General features: G+C 43.3%; 1 protein-coding gene across 9 annotated transcripts in view; it reads left to right on the top strand.

Moving 5' to 3' along the window:
• The first annotated feature begins 1,495 nt into the window (after nt 1-1,495).
• The window catches only part of LOC147056172 (class I histocompatibility antigen, F10 alpha chain-like), a 33,449-nt gene continuing 17,861 nt past the window's right edge, over nt 1,496-17,083 (top strand). The window contains exons 1-6 of one of the 9 annotated variants that reach the window (XM_085914730.1): nt 1,736-3,533; nt 3,629-3,653; nt 7,879-8,115; nt 11,166-11,444; nt 11,925-12,227; nt 13,382-17,083. The exon at nt 13,382-17,083 is cut by the window's right edge and continues 556 nt beyond it. In XM_085914730.1, the coding sequence (XP_085770856.1) occupies nt 7,908-8,115; nt 11,166-11,444; nt 11,925-12,227; nt 13,382-13,737 (1,146 nt within the window). In that variant the 5' untranslated portion in view covers nt 1,736-3,533; nt 3,629-3,653; nt 7,879-7,907 and the 3' untranslated portion in view covers nt 13,738-17,083. The other 8 variants (XM_085914729.1, XM_085914728.1, XM_085914727.1 and 5 more) reach the window with 8 other exon arrangements.

The raw sequence follows: 17,083 nt of genomic DNA, 5'->3' as shown, positions 1-17,083 counted from the left end.
TGTTAATCTTAAAGGGAAATGTGCTTTCAGTGGTTTGCAAACATATTTTTTAAGGTTGTGTGAAACATATCAATATAATATCTAGTATTGGAGTGCTTGTGTGGATTGGTGGGGGGTGAGGAATGTGCAGGCACACTGCATGAACTTGTTTTCTGCGAAGTGTAGCAAAACAGGCCCAGACGGGGAGTACCGGACGATAAGGTCGGTGAGGAACGAGAACAAAGAACAACACCACGTCCAGGTGGTCGGGCTTCGAGAGGAAAAACCCCAACTCCTGACCACAGTGATGACACCTCGACGGGGAGGAGATGACCATTGACCAATCATCACACAATATTTTGCATGCTTTAATATTCATATTGTGTTTCTTTAAAACTGGGCAACGCTGAAGAATGTGTCGTCCTTTGGTGGTCCCAAAACCGCACGAGTTTTAGTGTGAGGGACCCGGGACCCAGGCCTGTATTAGTGCGCTTTGTTAGGAATAAACAATTGGTAAATTTGGTCTGATGGATCTACCGGTCTTCTCTTTGACAGAACGAACTCGCAAAATTGTTAGGTGCGCCAGTGTGTGGATTGGGACATAGAAACTTGTGTTAAGTGTTGATCGCAATTTGGAGTCAGATCAATAGCTAAAATCCGTAACCTAACAATCTTGATGTGAATTGAATGAGCAAACACTGATAAAACAAAACTAACTTATTTATTGAGGCACAATATTACATTACAGTATCAATATTGCAGTCGACCAGTCTAGATTGCCTGTAGGTTGTGGAGAAGAGCTCGAATGGTGGCCCGTGTGCCCTGGAATTGGCTGACGACCAGTTCGGGGTGTCCCCCACCTACTGCGCGAAGTATGCTGCGTTAAGCTCCAGCATACCCGCGACCCTTGTGACAAAAAGCAGTTCAGAAAAATGATGGATGGATGGATACTAAAGTACCGTTATTTTCCGCATTACGTTGTGTCGCAGACCGGTACAGAAGAGGATTAGGGCCAGTGATGGAAAAAAAAGGGAATGACACGATTCTGACTTTAAAGCCAGAATGCCCATTTTATAGTGGGCATTCTGACTTTAAATAGATAATTCTGACTTTAAAGTCAGAATTCCCACTTTCTGGCTTTAAAGTCAGAATGCCCACTTTAAAGTCAGAATTCTGATAAATCAGGATTCTGACTTAAAATTGAAAATTCGCACTTTCTGACTTTAAAGTCAGAATAGAGAATTCTGACTTTAAAGTCAGAATTCCCACTTTCTGGCTTTAAAGTCAGAATGCCCACTTTAAAATCAGAATTCTGATAAATCAGGATTCTGACTTTAAATTGAAAATTCGCACTTTCTGACTTTACAGTCAGAATCCTGAGAATAAAGTCAGAATTCTGCTTTAAAGTAAAGTCAGAATTCTGAGAATAAAGTCAGGGTTCTTACTTTAAAATGGGAATTCCGTACAGACCCGAGCCGATCTGAACTACCGAGTCGATGTGGTTGTCAAGCCTGAAGCCATCCGTGTGTGAAATAGGGTAATGAGATCCACACTATTCCAGAGGGTGGCGGTAATGCACCTAAGGTTGTTTGCTACCGCGACAAAACAAGAAGAGGACATTATCCACTTCACAAGTTGCACTTACAAATAATTGCTGAATGTTCTTGTAACGTCGTGTGTGTTGTGAGCTCGCAACATGAACAAAGTGGTTTCATTTGTGTTGGTTTGGAGTCACGTCGCCTCTGCCGGTAAGATCGCGAAATGAACCAAACATGTTAGTAAATATGAGAAACACACAGTCCTAGTAAAGTCTTCGAACAAGCTTTGCGCACACGGTGGCTTGTCTGTGCTAACCACAGCTAGCTTCCAGACATGACTGTAATACAGAAAATAACTGTACTATAATGCCCGTCCATCTCTATGTTAGAAATGAAATCAGGCATCAGACTTTTGAATAATCATGAGTTTGTTAATGCCTTCATGGCCATAGAAATGAAGTCAGGCGCCGCTGCGATGTCATGAAAGGGATCGTAGTCGGTATTTTTGGACTCTGTCGCTAACACTGATTAGTCATGTCACCAAATTACCCCAAATGCTTGTGTTGAAATCATGGATGTCCCGGATTACCAATAATTAAATCAAGGCTTAAAGACAGTGGTAGAAGCAGGGCACAGGGCATTTCTGAAACAAATACTCTGCCAAATAAATCAATGTTTCAATGTTGAACAACGATTCAAAATGAGTTTGATCGCCGGAATCCTCATGATTTGTTGCCTAATCTCAGTGGCCTAGTGGTAGAGTGTCCGCCCTGAGACTGGAAGGTTGTGGGTTCAGACCCCGGCCGGGTATTACCAAAGACTATAAAAATGGGACCCATTGCCTCCCTGCTTGGAACTCAGCACTGATGGTTGGAATTGGGGGGTTAGATCACCAAAAATGATTCCCGGGCGCGGCACCGCTACTGCTCCCCTCTCCCCCAAGGGATGGATCAAAATCACATGGGAATGGGTTAACTGCAGAGGACAAATTTCACCACACCCAGATGTGTGTGTGCCGATGATCATTGGGTTAGCCCTATAGGTCGTTGAGGCAAGAAATCCCACCGATAAGGTAACAGCCATTTTTACTGCGGTGGTGTTCATACATCGCAGGCAAATACGTATATTGAAAAATATTTGCTCCCCTTGGATAGTGCATCTTGGGTCATAATTTTTTCAAGTTTTTAAAGTTCACCTTTTCTGCAGTCTGAATTGACATCATGTCTTTGGCCAGACAATACTATGTGGCAGCTACAGTAATATCATACCACGTCCACTTTTTTTTTTTAATTTGTAAGGAGTGCACCTAATGACTGCTCCAACAATGCTCAGATAAGACATTTGTTATTTTTTTTTCTAGAAAGAAAACCAACTGTTTTTGTCCTCCTCATGTGTCTCAATAGGCTGCTCATTTTTTCACCTTTGGATGGAAAGGTTTTGCTGAATAATTTGTCAATGATTGTATTTTAATGTACAGCAAATCTAATCTTGTGCAGCCAAACCGCTTCTGCACAACAGAAGCAGGTTCCCTATTAGGTAATAAATCTTTATTTCAGGATAAAGTACAGGGGTTTGGCAATGAAACAAACACCTGCCATTTTAGTGTGGGATGTTTCATAGCTAAATAGGCCCAGCCCAGTGGGCAATCTTCATTAATCGCACATTGCACCCTAGTGCAGAGTGTGAACGTTCAATTAGCAGGGTAAGTGCACAGTTTTGCTTAAAATATTGCAATGCAAACAACATTATGGGTGACAGAGTTCAATAGAGGAAAGATTGTTAGTGCACGACTTGCTGACCAAGACAGCGAGTTTTTGTGATGTATCAAGAGCCACGGTATTTCGAGCAGGGGTCACCAAGTCCGGTCCTCAAGGGTGCCAATCCAGCCTGTTTTAGGTGCAGCCCCCAGAGTTGTTGACCCCTGATCTAGGGTCATCCTACCACCAAGATGGACGAACCACATCCAGCAGGATTAACTGTCGACGCAAGAGGAAGCTGTCTGAAAGGGATATTCGGGTGCTAACCCAAATTGTATCCATAAATCATAAAACAACTGCTGCCCAAATCACGGCAGAATTAACTGTGCACCTCAACTCTCCTGTTTCCACCAGAACTGTCCATCTGGAGCTCCACGGGGTAAATATACACAGTGCTTGGCTACTATAGCCAAACCATTGGTAATTCGTGCCAATGCCAAACATTGGTTTCAATGGTGCAAGGAACGCAAATCTTGAGCTGTGGACATTATGAAACTTGTATTATTCTCTGATTCATCCATCCATCTTCTTCTGCTCATCCGGTGTCGGGTCGCGGGGGCAGCAGCTTTAGGAGGGACTCCCAGACTTCTCTCTCCCCAGCCACTTCATCCAGCTCATCCCGCGTATAAGGCGTTTTCAGGCCATCTGAGAGACATAGTCTCTCTAGCGCGTCCTGGGTCGTCCACGGTCTCTCCTACCGGTGGGACATGCCCGGAACACCTCCCCAGGGAGGCGTCCAGAAGGCATCCTGATGAGATGCCCGAGCCACCTCATCTGGCTCCTCTCAACGTGGAGGAGCAGCGGCTCTACTCCGAGACTCTCCCGGATGACCGAGCTTCTCACCTTATCTCTAAGAGAGAGCCTGGACACCCTGCGGAGGAAACTAATTTCGGCTGCTTGTATCCTGGATCTCGTTCTTTCGGTCACGACCCATAGCTCGTGACCATAGGTTAGGGTAGGAGCATAGATCGACCGGTAAATCGAGAGTTTTGCCTTTTGGCTCAGCTCTCTCTTCACCACAACAGACCGGTACAAAGTCGCGAACAAGACCCCAAGATACTTGTGGCAGGATCTCATCCCCGATCCAAAGAGGGCATTCCACTCTTCCGATCGAGTACCATGGACTCGTATTTGAAGGTGCTGATCCTCATCCCGACCGCTTCACACTCGGCTGCGAACCGCTCCAGTGAGAGCTGTAGATCACGGCTTGAAGAAGCCAACAGCACCACGTTGTTTGCAAAACGCAGAGACGCAATGCTGAGGTTCCCAAACCGGAGACCCTCAACGCCTCGGCTGCGCCTAGAAATTTTGTCCATAAAAGTTATGAACAGAATCGGTGACAAAGGGCAGCCTTGGCGGAGTCCAACCCTCACTCGGAACAAATGTGACTTACTGCTGGAAATGCGGACCAAACTCTGACATCAGTGATACAAGGACTGAACCGCCCTTATCAGTTGGCTCGGTACCCCGTACTCCCAAAGCACCCTCCACAGAACTTCCCGAGGGACACGGTCGAACGCCTTCTCCAAGTCCACAAAACCCATGTGGACTGGTTGAGCGAACTCCCATGCCCCCTCGAGGATCCTGACAAGTGTGTAGACCTGGTCCACTGTTCCACGGCCAGGGCGAAAGCCACACTGCGCCTCCTGAATCCGAGGTTCGACCTCCCGATGGACCCTCCTCTCCAGCACCCCTGAATAGACCTTACCAGGGAGGTTGAGGAGTGTGATTCCTCTGTAGTTGGAACCACCTTCTGAAAGAGGGGAACCACCACCCCAGTCTGCCAATCCAGAGGTACCGTCCCCGATGCCCACGCGATGTTGCAGAGGCGTGTCTCTGATTCATCTTTACTGTTTTCCCCACATCTGGGAGAGTTACAGTGTGAGAATGCCCCAAAGAAGCATACCACCCAGACTGTTGCATACCCAGAATGAAGCAAGGCGGTTGATCATTGATGGAATGGGCTGCCATATCATGGCATTTGCTTGGCCCAATACTTATGCTTGATGGGCGCGTAACTGCCAAGGAGTACTGAACCATTCTGGAGGACCGTGTGCATCCAATGGTTCAAACATTGTATCCTGAAGGCAGTGCTGTGTATCAAGATGACAATACACCCAGCAAGACTTGTGAAAGATTGGTTTGATGAACATGAAAGTGAAGTTGAACATCTTCCATGGTCTGCACAGTCACCAGATCTAAATATTATTGAGCAACTTTGGGGTGTTTTGGAGGAGCGAGTCAGGAAACGTTTTCCTCCTTCAGCATCACATCGTGGCTTGGCCACTATCCTGCAAAAAGAATAGCTTAAAATCCCTCTGACCATTGCACGTCATTTCAAAGATGGATTTATGCTGTATTGGCCGCAAAAGGAGCCACTTATTGTGGTCTGAAATTGGATGTTCATTATTAGATGTCCCCCGGGGCCTGCTGCCCGATAATGGCTGGAATAGGCTCCAGCATGCCCGTGACTCCCGTGGGGACAAAGCTGTTCAGAAAATGGATGGATTATTAGATGTTGCAGCGCTGCCTTTGGTCACTGACATTGTCGGTATGCATTATGCCGGAAGGGACACAATCATTTATACAGATTACTTCATCAAGTCCCATTGCTGCACCCTCAAAAAGAAAGACGCATCACATTTGCGTTCTTCATTTCAACAACTTTACTTTCCTAGGTTGACTCGGAGGTTACATGAAGCATTTTTTTTTTTACCATCGAACACACATCCACTCAGTAGCTTTATTCTCTGTCCCCCTCTTATTACGTCACAAGCCACTTCAACACTCAAAGTTCAACCTCTGTGTCCTAACAAAAGCTACAAGAACTGGACAAAAGTAAAATATATGACAAAATAAGAATTACCGTAATTTTCGGACGAAAAGTCGCTCTGAAATATAAGTCGCATTAGCCATAAAATGCACAATAACATGAAAAAAAAACATATATAAGTCGCTCCGGAGTATAGGTCGCATTTTGGGAGAAATTTATTCGACAAAATCCAACACCAAGAACAGACGAACGAGCAACAACAGGCTAAACAATAGGTATGCTAACGTGTCATAAACACAAACGAAGAGCTGAGAACAGGCCTGACGTACTATTACATGAATAACACGTTTATAAAACCATCTTTGTCAGTCCAATTCATTAAATCCATCGATCGTCCTTTATGTAAACAATGCCGCGTATGCGCCGCATATGCGCCACGCCGCTGACGTCGAACTCTTAAGTTGCATTTCTAATTATTCCAGACCCATATAATGATATATAAAGTATATTTCAAATAACTATCATATTACAACAATATTATCAAACCATCTGTGTCACTCCAAATCATTAAAGCCATCGATCAAATTCCCCGTCCTTTGTCAACAACGCCGCGCATGCGCCCTGACGTCAGCCTCATCGTTATTCCACATATCTAGTATATAACTATATTGTAGCGTTAACAAAGTACAAGCAAAGACGTGGGTTTGGTAAACGGCTCTTTATTTAACAAAACAAGACTTCAATGAGGCAACAACTACTGAAGTGTAACGATGAAACCATATACAAGTTGCTACTTGAAATAAAACATATCAAATAACTATAACATAATTAGTTCACCGCCACACAGCCACAAGCACCGGCGTCGACTTGAAAGCGTGCGGCGGTGTGGACTTCCATCCCCGGAGGTGGCATTTTCAGCCACGGAGTTGGAAGAGAGCTCCATAGAATAGGACCGGGCGTGTGTAAAAGCCATGTCCGAGCCCCATGACCGTCCCCGGACACCCACCCGGCCGAGCGCTGGCCCCCGACTTCCATACACGGAGGTTAAAGAGAGCTCTGTAGAGTAGGACCGGGCGTGCGTAAAAGCCATGTCCGAGCCCCATCCTCCGTCCCCGGACAGCCACCCGGCCGAGCCCCGGCCCCTGACTTCCATCCACTGAGGTGAAAGAGAGGTCCGTCAAGTAGGACCGGATGTGCATAAAAGCCACAATAGTTTTTCAAACCTTCTGTGTCACTCCAAATCATTAAATCCTTCAAACTCTTCGTCCTCCGTGTCACTTACAAACAAAGCCACTTATGATGTTGGTAGTACGTCTGGCCCTTCGTTATCTTCATCATCCCGTGATCGAATATTTGTCCTTTATGTAAACAACCGCTGCGCTGCTGATGTCACTTTCAAATTACAGCAATCCCTTGCTACATCGCAGTTCGTTCATCGCGGTTTCCCTTTTCTTTTTTTTTTTTCCAGTTTTTTTTTTTTTGTAAATTTGCGAAAAAATTCACATACAAGTCGCTCCTCAGTATACGTCGCCCCCCCCCCACCCAAACTAAGAAGAAAACCGTGACTTATGGTCCGAAAATTACGGTAACTGAAACCAAGTCTTTACTGAAACCATATCTTTTCTTCCTTCAAAACCGATAGGTTGTAACACCTACAGTATGAATTGATATTTCAAAGTTTTATCACAAATAACGCTGGTAATATTGTAGAAGGTATGATATGCCACATAAATCATCCTAAAAAAAAATTCAATGAATATTTGTACCTCTAATGCTAATAAGTGCTTTTTGCTATGCGCAGCCCTCCACTCTCTGTGGCATGTGTACACAGTGACCAGCAATATCCCGCGTCTTCCATCCATGATGGCGGTGGTGATGGTGGATGGTGTCATCACGGAACATTACGACAGTCGCACCAAGGTGACCGTGGCTAAACAGGGCTGGATGGACGTCGTCACTCGCGAAGATTCTGACTACTGGAAAAAGCAGACAAACTTCTGGCAAGGACAGGAACACTTTGGAAACATTAACATGGCAATACTTAAGGATAGATTCAACCAATCACACGGTGGGTGAACATTCCCTCTCCACTTCTACACTATAGCTTTGGCACTTTGTTTGTTTGATTGATTGATTGATTGATTGGTTGATTGATTGGTTGATTGATTGATTTATTGATTGATTGATTGAACTTTATTCATCCCACAGCGGGGAAATTCACTTGTCACAGCAGCGCATATGAGAATAATACGAGGGCAAGAATAAAACAAGTGCCAAAATTCCAAAAAAGGGTAAATAACAGACAAGGACAAACACAAGAGCCACTAGTAGAGACGAAACACATAAATTTCATCAGGTGCCATCCATGCATGTTGTAAAGTCTGACAGCAGAGGGAATGAAGGACCTGCAGAACCGTTCCTTCCTACACCAAGGGTGCAAAAGTTTGCTGCTAAAGAAGCTGCTCAAGGACTTCTTCTCAAAATGTTATCAATAAAGCTAATAGCAGTGTAACAGTGTAAGTGTTATTGTTCTGAAAAAAGGCCTCTATGGCGCATATTGTTATGCAGCTGTTTAACCTTTTATACAGTCTGGACACAGCATTGGCCCATTTGAATGTTTAAATGAATATTAAAAAAAAAGGGAGATCAATGCCAGTATTTATATAAGCATACTGTGTACAGTGTCACTGCATGTACTGTACATACACATGCATTCACTCCTGTACTTTTGCGCTATATTTTGACTGTCTGCTGTATGCACGCTTGCTCCAATTTTGCTCCTCTTATTTATTTATTTATTTTTTTATTGTTTTTTCATCGCTCTTATTTATTCATCGTATGTGCCTTCTTGTTTTTACTTTTTGTGTTGTTTACTTGAATGTTTTGTTTGTCCGTAGACCTATATATTTTCTCAAATTTTAAAAATTAAAAAAAAAACGCAATGTAGCAAGGGATTGCTGTAATTTGAATTTCAAATGACGTCAGCAGCACGGCGGTTGTTTACATAAAGGACAAAGATTCGATCACGGGATGACGAAGATAACGAAGGTCCCTACGTACTACCGGCATCATTAGCATTTTTGTTTGTAAGTGGCACTGAGGACGAAGATTTTGAAGGATTTAATGACACAGAAGGTTTGAAAAACTAGTATGGCTTTTACCCACGCCCGGTCCTACTCGATGGAGCTCGGACATGGCTTTTACGCACATCCGGTCCGACTCTACGGAGCTCTCTTTCACCTCCGTGGATGGAAGTCAGGGGCCGGCACTCGGCCGGGTGGCTGTCAGGGGACGGTGGATGGGGCTCGGACATGGCTTTTACGCACGCCCAGTCCTATTCTATGGAGCTCTCTTCCACCTCCGTGGCTGGAAATGTCACCTTCAGGGATGGAGGTCCACGCCGCCTTACGCCTGGAAGTCCATGCCAGTGCTTGGGGCCGCGTGGCGGTGAACTATTTATGTTGTAGTTATTTGATATATTTTATTTCGTGTAGCAACTTGTATATGTTTTTATCGTTACAGTTCAGTGGTTGTTGCCTCGTTGAACTCTTGTTTTGTTAAATAAAGAGCCGTTTACCAAATAGACGTCTTTGCCTGTACTTTGTTAACGTTACAATATAGTTATAGACTAGATCTGTGGATTAACGACAAGGCTGACGTCAGGGCGCACGCACGGCGTTGTTGACAAAGGACAAGGAATTTGATCGATGGATTTAATAATTTGGAGTAACAGATGGTTTGATAATATTGTTGTAATATGATAGTTATTTGAAATATACTTTATATATCGTTATATGGGTCTGTGGAATAATTAGAAATGCAAGTTACTTGAAATATACTTTATACAGGGTGACCCAAAAAGATGCGTACCCATATTTTATTCATATATTTATTTATTGTATATCATTATATGGGTCTGTGGAATAATTAGAAATGCAACTTACGAGTCCGACGTCAGCGGCGTGGCGCATTAGCGGCGCATACGCAGCATTGTTTACGTAAAGGACGATCAATGGATTTGATGAATTGGAGTGTCACAGATGCTTTTATAAACGTGTTATTTATGTCATAGTTATTAGAATAACTCTGAATGTTATGTCAGGCCCGTTCTCAGTTCTTCGTTTGTGTTTGTCACGTTACCATACCTATCGTTTAGCCTGTTGTTGCTCGTTCATGTCTGTTCTTGATGTTGGATTTTGTCGAATAAATTTCTCCCAAAATACGACCTATACTCTGGAGCGACTTATGTATGTTTTTTTTCATGTTATTGTGCATTTTATAGCTAATGCAACCTATGATCCGGAGCGACTTTTAGTCCAAAAAATACGGTATATAGTGTGTAATATGTCTTGTCACCATGGGATAGTAGGAAACGAAATTTTGATCTCTTTGTGTGTCTCGTGAAGAAATTGACAATAAAGCAGACTTTGACTTATAAGCTTTTACATTGCGTGCCACATTGGTGATCTATTTTACTGCATTTGATGTCATCCATTGTTGATACATTTAACAATACATTTTCATTTTAACTGTCAATTTCTGCATCATGCATTTCAACAAGGAGCGGGTGGGTGACAGGGAGCTCTTTTCTACGCTTCAAGCCTTGCACAGTGCACACATCGAGAAGGAGGCTTGCCAGGCACTTGCGTTTCACATATGTCGGTAGACAGGCGACTTTGCGTTCATGTATACTAACCATACTTACCATTTTTTTTAAATGCCGGTGTTAAAAACCAATGTAACATACACAGGGGAAATGGCAAATTTCACTGTTGTATACAACACTTCACCTGTTGTATACATCTCACGTGACAAGGACTCTAGTCGGAGTTTGAATATTAAAGTAAATTGGGGAAGATGTGTGGCCAGCGACTTGCACAGTCACAAACTGTTAATACTCATGACACGACGACAACACAAATTGAAGACCTCCATAACCCCTGAGAAACATAAAATGGTCTTTTGACATTCCAGACACGTGACATATTCTAAGGCAATGGGTACTGTAATTCATTGTGTATGGGAGTGCCGAAAGATGGTATCTTTTTGGAAAAGTGTTGTAATGCAAATTACCAAAGTTCAGAGCTAATGCTGTATCCTCGCACTGCGCCTGGTCAGGCATCCACGTTTTCCAGGTGCTGCATGGCTGCGAGTATGATGACCAGAGCGTCTCAAAGTCAGGCTTCAACCATCACAGTTATGATGGCGACGACACGCTGTTTCTTGACATGGAGAACCGGCGGTGGATCTGGCTCCAGTCTCAGCTGGAGGCCACCGTCCGCAAGTGGAACCACAATGAAGGCTGGCTGGAGTTCATGGACAATCGCTTGCTTGAGGAATGTCCTAAGCGCCTTCGCAGGATGCTGGAACATGGGAAGAGCGTCCTGCAGAGAATACGTTAGTTGCTTGCTTTAGTACTTTGCAAGTATATTTCACAACATTAACGGGCCTCAAGTCCTGCACAGTAAACTCGACAATTGCATTTGTGGTTTTGTGGGAGAGAGGGCTGATCATTAATCTGGCAAGTGTCAGTTTGATACATGAATCACTCATTCGAGATCTTCACAGTGACCACTCAAATTGCAGTTTTGTTTCAGCCGTCATCACTAATCACGGCAAGATGAACGTTTGCCTTGTTTTATCACAACTTTAGTAGAGTTTCATATGTTGGTCAGTGTGGGCTTCAAATACATCCCTGCTGCTTTAATGTCACACCGCAAGTCTAGATTAAAACTTTGAATTGAAGCAAAAACAGCGGTTTAGACTCGGCCACTTGTGAAATTTTGTGAGAGAACTGCATACTGCATACTACTGGTGTGCAGGAGGCCTTATGATGCAGCCTGATTTCTATGAATTAATTTTGTCTCACTTCCTCAGAGAGGCCCTTGGTGACGTTGCTGCAGACGCAGCCATCAGCGCCGGTTACATGTCACGCCACGGGATTCTACCCCAACATAGTGGACATGTTCTGGGTGCGCGACGGTGAACAGCTTCACGACCATGTGACGCACGACCAGCTGCTCCCCAACCACGACGGAACTTTCCAGCTCAGCGTCCACCTGAATGTGAGTGCTGTGCCACCTGAAGACTGGCACCGCTATGCATGCGTCTTCAGGCTCGAAGGACTTCCCGATAAGATCATCACCACACTGGACGCCGCTAAGATCAAAACAAACTACGGTAAGAGGAAATGACCAAACACAGACAACCGATGAGCCTTGACATTTGCAAGACAAGCACAAGGGCTTTTTGCCATCATTTTTGATCCAAGGCAAGGGGCAAGGCTTGATAAAAAGTCAGCAGAACTGGTGGATACATCTGCTTAATTATTACGCTACAAACACAGTATCAATCTTAATATCGTGTTGGGACTAAGGAGGGCACGTGACATGTTACTTCAGAGACATTTTGACTTGAGTTCCCTCTGTAATACATCTAAAAACTCAACACTTTAAGTTGGTTCATTTTGCATAAATCAGGCCAAGAAGACACTGGCCAATACACATCATGAGCAAATTTACACTACATTGTCAAAAACCAAACAAATAAAAAATAAAAGGTACTTAACTAAAAGAACATACAGCGCACAAGCATAATATTGGAGAAATTGATGATATAAATTAACTAAAATTTTGTATGGGATAAAAGCATTGTTTTTAGCCTTCACACAGGCTGGAGCCGGAATCGAACCTGCAACCGCTGCACAGGGTCTTATCTGATGGGTAGTCAATTGATGCACATTTTTAAGGTGGGGCAAGCCTCATCAATTAGAACCAATCAGCAAAGAGCGGACGTAACACCTAAGAAAAAAAATCCACCACTCCTTTTGAAATAAATGCTTCCAGTGCCGTTGGCTGTTGATGTTTTAATGGCTGTGTTTTTTTGGCTATTTCAATTTAATTCGCAATGATGTTAAAAGCAAGCCAACACTGACACTTGGCATGTGAATGAACTGCATTAAAAAGTATGTCAGTGCTACAATTCCTCCCTAAAAAAAACTCAAACGAGATCTTTTGGAACAGTATTTAATGGTATTTTGGAACAGAGGGCTGTACACTTAATGGCTCCCACTTTTTGGGCAGATTCTGTTTGATTTGACTCATCGGCCTGACTACGTCACAGAAGGAAGCAATTACAAATGTAGACTATCACTTTAAATGTCCAAAAACAGCCATCAATTGACACCAAAATATACATGGACTTCTCTACTTATGAGCAATGTTGGGCAAATTACTTCCAAAATGTAATTAGTTACTAGTTACTTTTCGAAAAAAGTAAATGACCGAGTAAGTGAATCCTTCTTCTTTTTTGCGGCGTTCTGAACTTTGAAACAGAGACATTAAAGGCACTCGGACTACTCCGGCCTGATACAACGCCGGACTCGTCTGCTACTCCTTCCCCGGATAGAAAGCGTCGGAAGCTGTGTGCGAGGAGGCAGAAGAGGGGCAAGTGCGGAGGCGTCCGGGCCAGGCTAGCGGCCAATCCAACTCGCCCGGCCGTGCCTTCCATTCTTCTGGCGAACGTTCGGTCGTTGGACAGCAAAATGGATTACTGTAATTTTCGGACTATAACTCGCGTTTTTTTCATATTTTGGGTGAGGGGGCGACTTATACTCAGGAGTGACTTATGTGTTTTTTTTTTCACAAATTTTCAAAATTCAAAAATCTGTGATATAGTGAAACCGCGATAAACGAACAGCGATGTAGCAAGGGATTACTCTCATTTAAACTACAAGTGACGTCACCGGCACCGCGCGGCGGTTGTTTACATAAAGGACAAAGGATTCGATCACGGGATGACGAAGATGACGAAGGGTTTGAAGGATTTAATGATTTGGAGTGACACAAGGTTTGAAAAACTTATTTATGTTCTAGTTATTTGATATATTTTATTTCGTGTAGTAACTTGAATATGTTTTTATTGTTACAGTTCAGTAGTAGTTGGCTTGTTGAACTCTTGTTTTGTTAAATAAAGAGCCGTTTACCAAACCCACGTCTTTCCTGGTACTTTGTTAACGCTACAATCTAGTTATATACTAGATCTCTGCAGCGCACGCACGGCGTTGTTGACAAAGGACGAGGAATTTGATCGATGGATTTCATGATAAGGAGTGACACAGATGGTATGATAATATTGTTATATAAACCCACATCTTCCCTGGTACTTTGTTAACGCTACAATATAGTTATATACTAGATCTCTGCGGCGCACGCACGGCTTTTTTGACATTGTTGAGTTTTTCCTTGCCCTCATGGGAGTTTAAGATCAGGGGATGGCTGAGAATATTGTCATTTGTCATTTTCACATTTCCTGAGTGTTATTAGTCACCTAAATGTTGAACTGAGACTGTGATGTAACGAAGTCAAATTCCTTGTTTGGCACGCTCAAACATGGCGAAAAAATTCTTCTTGACTCTTGAATAAAGGACGAGAAATTTGATCGAAGGATTTAATGATTTGGAGTGACGCAGATGGTTTGATAATATTGTTATATAAACCCACGTCTTTCCTGGTACTTTAACACTACAATCTAGTTATATACTAGATCTCTGCAGCGCACGCGCGGCGTTGTTGACATAAAGGATGAGGAATTTGATCGATGGATTTAATGATTTGGAGTGACACAGATGGTTTAATAATATTGTTATATAAACCCACGTCTTTCGTGGTACTTTGTCAACGCTACAATATAGTTATAAACTAGATCTATGCGGGCACGCGCGGCGTTGTTGACATAAAGGACGAGGAATTTGATCGATGGATTTAATAATTTGGAGTGACACAGATGGTTTGATAATATTGTTGTAATATGATAGTTATTTGAAATATACTTTATATATTGTTATATGGGTCTGTGGAATAATTAGAAATGCAATTTACAACGGGTCCGACGTCAACATATGCGGCACATACGCGGCATTACTTACATATGACGATCGATGGATTTAATTAATTGGAGTGACACAGATGGTTTGATAAACGTGTTATTTATGTAATACATACTTGAATAACTCTGAATGGTACGTCAGGCCCGTTCTCAGCTCCTCGTTTGTGTATATGTCACGTTAGCATACCGTATCGTTTAGCCTGTTGTTGGTGGTTCATGTCTGTTCTTGGTGTTGGATTTTGACAAATAAATTTGCCTCTAAAGTGTGACTTATACTCTGGTGCAACTTATATATGTTTTTTTTTTCACTTTATTGTGCATTTTATAGCTGGTGCAACTTATACTCTGGAGCGACTCATAGTCAGAAAATTATGGTACATTCGACTGCTGAGATCTACGAACCGGACTGTGAGCAACTGCTGTGTGCTCGTGTTCACTGAAACTTGGTTGAATGTCTACATTCTGGACTCTGCTGTGCAACTGATTCTGCTAGTCACGGTCTACATCCCGCCTTCCAACGTTGAAAGCAACAGGATCACGGCCGTTAGTGAACTGTATCAGGCTGTCAGTGAACAGCAGACGGCACACCCTGACGGTTTCATCTCCGCTGGGGATTTTAATCATGCTGACCTAAAGTCTGTTTTTCCAAAGCTTCACCAGCATGTTAAATTTCCAACACGTGGTAACTGCTTCCTGGACCTGGTCTACACTGCACATAAAGGAGCTTTCAAGGCCATCCCCCTCCCCCACATTGCACTTTCTTTGACCATGTCACTGTTATGCTTATGCCCGCGTACAGACAAAGAGTGAGAGCTTCCAGGCCGGTTCAAAAGCGGGTAAGAGTGTGGCCTGAGGGGGCCTCTGATGCTCTTCGAGACTGCTTTGGCACTACAGACTGGGAAATGTTTAAGCAGGCAGCCACTTGCAACAATCAGACGGACAGTGAGGAGTATACTGACTCTGTGACCTCTTACATCGCAAAGTGCATTGACGATGTGACACTCACAAAATACATCGTCACTCGGGCTAACTAGAAGCCATGGCTGACAGGGGCTGTCCTTGGGCTGCTGAGGGCCAGACAAAGCCTACAGGGCTGGGCATGAAGCGGGCGTGAGATCAGCTAGGGCAAACCTGTCCCGGGGCATCAAGTAAGCGAAAAAGGCATTCTCTTCCAAGATGACCGCCCACTTCAAAGACAGCCTGTGTAACGTCCTGTACTTTTGCGCTATATTCTGGCTGTCTGCTGTATGCACGCTTGCTCCATTTTGCTCCTCTTATTTATTTATTTATTTATTTATTTATTCATTCATTCGTTATTTGCTTATTACTTATTCATCACTCTTACATCACTTTCAGTCAAAATAATTGTTTCCTTTAATCCATGTGTTTGCGGATTATAGCACTGATGTCCTCAGACAACTATTTACTTTGTTTTCACCGTTGTGACAAAGAGAATAACAGTTGGCTTTTTATAACATAGAAATCATCATGACATGGTTAAATCATGTCACATGGGCACAGACCATTTAGAATAAGATATTCTTATGTGTGATTTACCAAAAGAGAGTCACTATGTGTTCTCATAGTGATTTACAGGAAAGGGTGCCAATACCATCGACACAATACATTTTGAGTTTTAATTTTTTTTTGTGTGTGCAAAGTGTGAATGACACTGCAAAGTAAACAGTTTAATAATATTTTGATTGAATTACTCTCTGCCTTGACTTTCGTGAGGTTATTACACGATAATCCTAATAATTATAATTGATTAATAATTACGGCGGAACAAGTGGTTATCACAGTGCAGAGGACGTGGGTTTGATTCCGGGCTCTGGCCTTTGTGTGGAGTTTGAATGCCTGGGTTTTCTGTGGGTACTCCGGTTTCCTCCCACATTCCAAAACCATGATAGATGAATTGAGCACTCTAAATTGTCCCTATGTCTGATTTTGTCTGTGAATGTTAGGGCCTAAATTGTGTGAGAAGGTGACCCGGGCTATTTGTAGTCCAAACTTGTCGACCTCGAACATCAGCTCAAACACCTTCTCTGCCAGAGAGGTGACATTTCACATCCTCACATTAAGCTTCTGTAGCCGGCAATCAGACTGCACCCGATCCCCTCCTGAGCCACTTCTGCAGGTTGTCCCACGTT

Source organism: Syngnathus leptorhynchus, chromosome 6 (genome assembly GCF_054491065.1).
Source record: "Syngnathus leptorhynchus isolate UIUO chromosome 6, UIUO_Slep, whole genome shotgun sequence".
In the NCBI taxonomy this organism is placed as follows: Eukaryota; Metazoa; Chordata; class Actinopteri; order Syngnathiformes; family Syngnathidae; genus Syngnathus; species Syngnathus leptorhynchus.
This window is presented reverse-complemented; position numbering and strand designations above follow the sequence as displayed.